General features: G+C 37.1%; 1 protein-coding gene across 1 annotated transcript; it reads left to right on the plus strand.

Moving 5' to 3' along the window:
- The first annotated feature begins 823 nt into the window (after nucleotides 1-823).
- SFRP2 (secreted frizzled related protein 2) lies at nucleotides 824-6236 on the plus strand. The gene is made up of 3 exons (XM_075198495.1): nucleotides 824-1536; nucleotides 2382-2462; nucleotides 5266-6236. Exons 1-3 carry the CDS (start codon nucleotides 1035-1037, stop codon nucleotides 5568-5570), a joined length of 888 nt encoding a protein of 295 aa, XP_075054596.1. The 5' UTR covers nucleotides 824-1034; the 3' UTR covers nucleotides 5571-6236.
- Nucleotides 6237-9500: the final 3264 nt, after the last annotated feature.

Here is a 9500-nt window from a genome sequence, read left to right on the forward strand (position 1 = left end):
ATACTTGTTGCAGTGAACATTAGCTATTACATTAATATAAAATAAAAGAACAATGTTACTATGTATGTGGACAGTAAGTTATACTATATATTACCTGATGTTATTTTTTTCACATTATAATGTATCACTTCTGGATATATGCTTTTGAACGAAACTTATAGTGAAATCGGAATTACCAGTAATTAGTGGATGTGTTATTTTTACCCCCATTCAGCATTAAACTATTAACAACACATTATGCTAATATCCTGAAACTGGAAACTGTAATTGAGTTTCACTAACAACAAAACACTTGGGTTGTGCCCGGTGATCTATTTACAGTCACTTAGGAGGAAAAAAATCCCCTACTGTTATTCGCAACACTAACCCAAACCTTCATTATAATAAGCAATTAGCATTCACATTGACTTAAATGAGAACCGCATAATGGGATCTATAAGCGGTTATCTAAATAAATGAAAGAGGTGTATCTCACAAGTAACATATAAAACAAATACTATTGCAGCTCTTTATAAAGGAAGAAGAACAAATACAGCATAAGATGGGTAAATGAAGAGAGGAAAGTTGTGACTGAGTTTCTGTGAGGCTCACCTATAGCAGCAAGCTTCATATATTAGATCCGAGCCTGCTTACTCTATTAGCCTGCAGACAATGCACTTGTGAGCCCTTTGTAAGGCTTTGTTCACATTTTTACATTGATTCGAACATTTCTTTTAAGGCTGCCCTGCCAAAGGAGAATTCCCAAATGAGCAGCAGCGACCAATCCTTTTCTGATTACTGTCAGCATCCTCCTCCCACTGACTAGATTTGCATACAAAATCAAGAAAACTCTGTTTGCGGAGCATCTGATCAGTCTGTCCCCTCTGGTGCAAGGTGGAGGGAGCCAGACCCTGGAAATCTGCATGTAACCTGAGAAAGGCTGAGGGGTTCCTCATTCATCCACTGCGTCTGCCTCTCCACTGGAGCACAATCAGCACATTGGCCAGCAGAAGCACAATTTCTCTCTCGTTATTCTCATCCCCAAGCCTTTAATCATGTGCCAGAAGTCCTACTACTTCTTGTTCCTCGTCTTGCTTGCCTCTGACTGCATGGACTCGGTAAGGGGCTTGTTTCCATTTGGGCAGCCTGAATTTTCATATAAAAGGAGCAACTGCAAACCCATCCCCGCCACCTTGCTTCTGTGCCATGACATTGAGTACCCCAACATGAGGCTCCCCAACCTCCTGGGCCATGAAACTATGAAGGAAGTCTTACAGCAGGCGTCCTCCTGGATCCCATTAATTCAGAAGCAGTGCCACCGCGATACCAAGAAATTCCTGTGCTCCCTCTTTGCACCCGTGTGCATTGATGACCTGGATGAGACCATTAAGCCGTGCCGGTCCCTGTGTGAGCAGGTGAAGGACAGCTGCGCCCCGGTCATGTCTGCATTTGGCTTTCCCTGGCCAGACATGCTGGACTGCAGCCGTTTTCCCCAGGACAATGACTTATGCATCCCACCAGCCAGCACTGACTACGTAGTACCAGCTACCAGAGAAGGTAATGTACTCTGCTATAACTGCATGATTATACATCTTATTTATTATAATATCTAGTATGCTTAATTATTCCTATGTGACATATAAAATTAAATTAGCACCCATTTTATACTAGCTAATGGTACCTAGTTATGAGTTTAATCTTTGCTTACATTTCATGCAAATGTGTATATCTACTTGTGTAAATGTACAGTATCTACTGGTGTAAATGTACAGATTTACAGCATAGGTTAGCGCTATACGGTGTACTGGATCTGCTGCTTGGTTGTCTTTTTAGATCCATATGTTCATCATAATGAGTCTCTGCTATTAAATACTTGAATTTAATATTTTAATGCATATACGCGAATTGTATTGGCATATAGCTTTGTGTAACGATATTAATGGATACAGTACTAATTTAGTTCATGTGTGTCCAACAAACATTGAAGACAAACCAGGGAAGGCAAAAACAGAACAAAAAAAAACTTTTGGTGCCCGTTGCTCTAAAAGCAAATGCCCTCAGCACTGTGCCCTTGTGCCAAAATAGTTTATCTGGCAGAGAACTGATCTGAGTTTGTTATTTTACCGAACAAAAAGTAAATACAAATCAAGAGAATGGTTTAAAATGTTTATTATAAAAAAAAAATGACCGTTCCTGTACTTCATGGGATAGAATTAACATGTAAGGTAAGCAGTATAAATAAAGGGAAAAATCAGCGTTTGGACCAGTTTCTCGTTAAGTTTAAGCATTTAGGTTATAAATCTGCGTTGTGTGAAGATGCTGGATAAAGCATCCTAGTGCTTAGCGCCACCTGCTGTTATCCAAACATTACGCAACTCTCACAATCACTTCTCTATTTGCAGCGCCAAAAGTTTGTGACGCCTGTAAAAACAGCAACGAGGATGACAATGACATTGTTGAGAATCTCTGCAAAAATGATTTCGGTAAGAACATCCACAATAATATGTATTGACTTTTATTTTGTGCTCTGATGCATGAAATGTTTATAAATATAATAATTAGCAGTTTATGGTTCTTTTGGGTGCCAAGGAATGTTGTCAATTTGCAATTTTTGTTTTGCTCCTTCTAAGAGTATATACAAAAATCAGGACTGTGCATTAAATAATTGAAAACTAGAAACAGATACATGCTTTCACAATGTTATATATTTTATTTAATGTTACATGAAGCTTGATAAAAGCTAGTTGTTTAACATTGAGTGGAGGGGAAAATCTACATGTCATGGAACTGAATCACATTCACAAATAAACTCCTCAGATACATTTGGCAGAAAATGAAATTAATCTATGTTGAATTATTGGTGGTAGGACCAATTAAGCAGCCCTCTATAGAAAGAGACCCATTTTTAGCTGTGGAGTATAATTTGTTGTTGTAACATGATTGACAGACTGTGCAGATTGTTTGGATACAGTCGGTGTAACATGCAATTAGGATGTAGATGTGAGTTGACGTGAGGTTGGAGTATTTTATAAACAGCACTTTTAAGCTTTTCCCTATGTCCTATATTACAGGAAACAAAAGGTATTGCTAACATAAATCAGACAGTTATTTTTTTAACTAAGGGTTGGGAGCAACCCCCCCCCCCCCCCCCAAAATACAACCATAACCTTACTGCTGCAGAGTTGATTAATGATGTTAGATGTTGATTAGTTGGATGCGAATGATAAAATAAGTCTATGGTTGAGTTATAGTGTAGCCATAACTTACGTACAATTGTAGTTCTTGTATGAAACAGCATGGCCTTGGGTGTACAGGATATTAATCTTGACAAATCAAAACAAGCTGGCATTTTAATACTGAAACACATACAAAGAAAAATTACAGCAACTGGCTAGTTTAAAATACTCAGACAATGAAATTTCCATAGTAATTATAATGCTGTAATGACTTAAAACTTGCAGACAGGATTTCAGACCATGCAACAAATGCTTTAGTCATGTTGTGTTTTCTGGGAAACTGAATTAAGAACTGTTATTGTACACCAGACACAAAATAATCATTTTCAAAAGCTAAAAGACAGCCATCTTACTAAAAGAAAGCAGTTTGTTTTATTTGCATTTTTCAATGTATATTTATTACAGGTCACTGATTTATATTATATTGGTCATGTGTCTTGTGTATAGTAGAGTTGCTTGCTGAACACAAATTAAATGATTGGATATAGCTTTACTTGATCATAGCATAGGGATGATTTGTACTTACATTTTGTTAGTTCATCTACATTTAAAAAATGCTTAGCTAAATTGCAATCTAATTTTCCTTTTCTATGTTTGCCACAACACAAAGTAGCTTGTAACCTCTGAATGGTATTAATTATAACTTACAGATAGTAAATATATTACATTTGTTTCAATTAAGATTTGGAACAGATGTTCACCATGGTTTGAGATTTAAGAAAAAAGAAAACTCATAACAGTTTGTGCATAGCATAATAGAAAAGCGTCCCCCTGCTCTCCTTTTTTGGAGATAAAGAGATTCTGCAGCAGCTGAAAATGGGTAACTGTTGCAATTACCTCTTTATTCATTACGGACAGCTGAGCTTACAGGCCGATAGCTGAACCAGCAAACATAATTTTCTGTTTAGTTTAAAATGTGTCCCGTTATGCTGCTGCTAAGCTAAAGCTACACAGGCACAAATCTGCAAATCAAATATAGTGTATGGGGGCTATTATTTAAATCAGAAGGCTGAATTTATAATGTAGTTTTTTTTAAAATTAGGGCCTCAGTACTGCTTGACCCATTAGTGATCTCAAACACTTGTCTTTGGAAATGATACTTGCAATAATTTAGATACCCAAGCAGACTTGTTAATACAATTCCTCCAACAAGGGGCAATGCCCAGATTTTCTGAATCGAAAATGTAAAGACACAGACTCAAAATGATATTAGGGGGTTCTCCGATTCCTGAACACTGCCACATTCTCTTTAGATGTGTAGGAGCGTGAAAGTAGCATGATATGTAACTCACCAACCTTACCTGACACTCAGTGACCCATAACTTGTCATTTCCTAGCAGTGTGGTATACAAATAAAGCACGTACCAGCATTTTGTGGACAATTTTATTTTAAGTAATACAATTGTTTTAGAAAGAGATGGAGGGATCATCACAAAAAGTGCTGCTAATCTGGGAGATAGTACAACATAGGACCAAGCCATGTGAGATAGTACAACATAGGACCAAGCCATGTGAGATAGTACAACATAGGACCAAGCCATGTACATAATATGAAAAGTCCAAACGTTTCTCAGTAAATATTTTTGCACTTCTATGTAGCCTGAATTCTACTTGTATCTTAAGTTACTTTAATGATACTTCTGTATAGTTTTGGTTAACTTTAATGTTATTTGAAGCTCACCTCACAGATACATTAGTAACATGTTTCCAAATGACTAAAACGATTTAATGAACGAATATCCAAAGCTTGCTTAGATTTTTTTTTTTTATAGACAAGTCTAAGTCCAGTACATTAAGTGGAATATCTGTAGACCTGTACCTAGAAAGGCACTGCAGGGTTTAAGACATAAGGCTTTGACATAAAATGCCTTAAATGCCCTTTGTGGTTTAAAAATGGAGCCACCTGCTGTAATTGTGTCAGGGCCTGACAGTTTCATTAGCAACACATCCCACCCCATATTGGCTTTTCTGAGTACTAATGGGCCTGTCTCTCTCAATCTTTTTCTCACCCATCTCTCCCTCTCCTCCCCCCTCTTTTTGCCCTCATTAGCCTTGAAGATAAAAGTGAAGGAGATCGCCTACATCAATGGGGACACTAAAATCATCCCGGAGACAAAGAGCAAAACCATTTATAAACTAAATGGGGTGACAGAAAGGGATTTGAAGAAGACCGTGCTGTGGCTTAAGGACGGCCTACAGTGTACCTGCGATGAGATGAACGACATTAATGCTCCTTATTTAGTGATGGGACAAAAGCTTGGAGGGGAGCTGGTCATCACCTCGGTGAAGCGATGGCAGAAGGGCCAACGGGAGTTTAAAAGGATCTCTCGCAGTATCCGCAAGCTGCAGTGCTAGTGCTTCCATTCATTAACTCTTTCAGCACTGGGGCTAGTCTTTTTGCACCTTTCTCCCTTATTTGGGAACCCATCCTTTCTGAAATATAACAAAAAAAAAAAAAGGCTGGGGCGATGGCTTTTTATGATTATTATTATTATTTGTATTATTATTGAAAAAAAACTTGTAAATATTATGAAAACAAAAAAAATCCAAATATTTTTATGATGGCCAAGAATTAAAATGTAGAAAAGTATTTACCAGATGCAGACTTGTTGACTGTTCATACATATATATTTTTTTTATTTTAATTTGTTTTTACAGAATACAGGATCATTAGAGTTTGTTGGAGGCAATTCCAATTTGCAACATTTTTCAGAACATGAGTTTTCATCACATCCTTTGACAAGTGTACTTTAAACAATATATCTACAGTTCTTTTTGTATTTTTTTTATACTGACAGCTGTTTAGTACTAGAACAAAAGACTTTGGGTGATCATTTTATGCCTGTGGTTATGTGCAGGAATGAGTACTGAATGTTATCTACGTTTATAAATTAAACATTATATCACTGTGCACCAGAGTTTGACAGTAATTGCTTTATGAAAGGCAGGAAGTGATGTCATACCAAACATTAATATTTTTTTATTATTATTATTATTATTAAAAATTAACATGTAGAAAAAGGAATGTTGAAAGAAAATTCTTTTATTAGGTTACAGCGAGATGAAAACACACTTTGTGTTTGCACATAGAGCTTTGGAAACGAAATGAATACTTTGTGCTGCCAATGGGAGACAAGTAAACTTAATAATACAATAATTTACAGTGGGCAATAACCTACTTGTGTGCCAATTGGCATAGATATATTCACCCCATAAATTGTTTAAATGTGTCTAATATTGCAACCACCCTGAGTCGGGATTATATCCTCGTCCTGTGCACAACACACCTGCTGTGGAATTGTGCAAATCATGTGTGAGCAGTGCCTATGTGTGTTCTCTCATAATATGTCACACCAATGGAATGGAAAAACAAAAGTGCTGCCTGTCTTCATGTGTTTGGTCTTCAACATTAAACATTGCTTTCATGTGAGCACATCTGCTTTCATGTGAGCACATCTGCAGTTTGCGCCTTGAGCTCGGTTAAAAGGCACACTTACATGTCTATGGTGCAGTCATAAAATTCAGCTTATTTGCACTCTGAGAACTATCTCACTCTGCTCACAAACAAAAAGCACCATTTTTGTGGACTTTACATTGGGTCAAAGACAGGAAATGCTTTTACTCTTTAATGCTTAAGGTCCACTATGATCACATGATTTACAGCTGAACAGAGGCACCGTTTTGGTATGCAAAGACATCACCATCGCATAAAGGAGCTCACAGAACAAGTGATGTCACAAGCCCCTAATATCTCCTTAGTTGTACAAATGAAATACCTATCTGACAATTCTTCATGTTGGCTAGCTGACATAGAAAGGGTCATCATGGAAGTATTAAACATGCCATCTAACATTATAATTAGAGTTTTATATCATTTAGTTACATTTTCAGTGATTTTTGACATTTCACCTGAAACATTGTTTTTTATAATGCTTTTATTGATCAATTGAACATGTGCTATATATTTAACAAATCACAAATTTGTTAAAATTTCAGATCATTTAAATAGGCGATAGCCACAGCATTTGGGCAAGTTTAGTGCAATCATCTCAAGTTAATTTAACTTTTTTAAGTTAATATTTTGGATCTTTGTCATGTTGTTTAGCTATGCTGTGATACTGGCTGATTGCAATGATATTTTGCAGCCTTAAACAAAGCAAGATGTCTGAAAACCGCTTAGATCATTTTTAGGTTTTTAATATTACTGTTCTGATCCTATATGTAATAAATATGCTAAGAGGCCCCAATATCATCCAGCTACCTGAAGAGTCACAGAGAGGATTCCTGGGCCCCATTGCGGCTGCTTTTAAAAGTCCTTTATCCCTGGGCTGGGATGGGCGCACTGCCTCTGAAATAGCGCAGTCACTCTCCCCCTCCAATAACTTGGCTCTGATGGGCAGTGGATGGGGCTGGAGCCCTTTCCACCCTCACCTAATCACCAGCGCTGGGCACACGGGAAAGGCCTGGGTACTTTACACCCACTCCAATACCCCCCATCCTCCAGAACAGTTTAATGTAAATTAAGTGTAGTTTCCATTGTAAAAAAGGGATTTTAAATGTCACAAGACTATTTAGACTCCATGCACTTAGGTTTTTTGTAATATCTGCAGCGCAGTACCTGAAGAGTTGTAAAATATTGCTTTTATAATATTGTAAATAATTAAGATAACAGTATATGACTGTATATAAACTATATATCATCTTCCCTCCTTTCCATTCATTATTTTTTATTGTGGTATATGAAGTGTTGTCTTTTTTTCACTTGCAGCCCCATCTGATTAAACTGTAATTGTTATTCTTGTTCATTGGTAATTTTCTAAAGATACACAACTTAGTATTATAAATAACTAAATAAAAGTTTTACTATTGCTGCATTTAATTTACTCGATTCTGTAAACACTCATTTTGTAGCATGTTGAAATGAAAATTATAATTTAGGCTGGACTATAATTATTATTATTATCATTATGCTGTTACATGTTTTGTCCTCCCTCTACTTAGTAAAACTGGGGTAATCCTGTGTCTGAGAGTGGCACCAGCACTTAGTTTCTATGTAAGTTCTTCAATATCAGTTTTTTCCAGTTGCCCGCTTACTGCAGATGACACAGGCTTCCCGCATGACTTTATACAGTTTCAGGTTTTCTAGCACTCGAATCTGGGTGATGCTGAGTAACAATGACACTCTCTGATGGGTGAGTACCAGAATTCTTCCAGAACCCTTGCGGAGAGATGTGTCTGAGGGTGTGGCCATGTGATTTGTGCAGCAGGGGTGGGGTCATGATGATTCGCTGTGAATCACGTAATCAAACCCACAGTATTGCTCACTTTACTAGGAAAGAGAGTTGGATCCGGGAAAACACCCTGATTTAGGGAGTCTCCCAGATGTTCCGGGCAAATATGTCAATAAGTCTATAAAATGGGAACTGTTTATATGGTCATTTTCTTTATCTTCTATTAATCTGTATATCCTCGACCACCACGTCTTATGGGCTTGTCAAAATGGGACTGTGGGTTCCTTGAAATACTTTTAGGAAGTGACAAAGAAAAAGCTATGTACAACACCTCACATTTTCTGATTGCCGAATAGGGAATCCAACAGATTGACACATATGATTTGCGTTATATTCTTTGTGAACTTTGTCTCTGGGAAATGTTGCTATTGGTTGCAATCACTTCCGTCTGTTTTTGTTTTTTGGGCACAGTAGACTGCCGTCAATATTTTCAACTCCACTTCCTTGTTGAGAAAACATTCCTTTGACAGGCAACATAGGGTTAAGTGATCCTTAATGTTTCATCTTTTTTCATTTAACAAGGCTCCTACAGCTGTCAAACCAGTAAGGTCTCGTGCACACGGACGTCGTTCTAAACATCATCTCTCCTGGTCTGGCTTCTGCCAGGTGAATGGAGGAGCGATAGATACATAGAGATAATTGATTCTATTTGATATGTTAACAGATCTTTTTCACAAAAACAAATGTTCATTTATAAGTGTAGAAAGGTAATATGTTATAAAACTTAGGGTCTTGCTCAGTGAAACTTCGTCATAGGGGCCCAGGGCTTCTGTGTTTTTTTCCTATAATATTTCTTTATTCGCTTTTTTCGAGTAGCAAAAACAAATACAAAACAGACAGTAACAAGGTTGGTAGAAAATTGAAAGTCTATGGGGCACATTTATCATTATTCACATAAAGTGAAAAGTAGTTTTCAATCCTTATCGCAATGATAAGGATTGAACTACTTCTCACATTTATGTACAGCCGTGCAGAGAAACAGCAGTTCCGAAAA

This window comes from Mixophyes fleayi, chromosome 1 (assembly GCF_038048845.1).
Source record: "Mixophyes fleayi isolate aMixFle1 chromosome 1, aMixFle1.hap1, whole genome shotgun sequence".
Taxonomy (NCBI): domain Eukaryota; kingdom Metazoa; phylum Chordata; class Amphibia; order Anura; family Limnodynastidae; genus Mixophyes; species Mixophyes fleayi.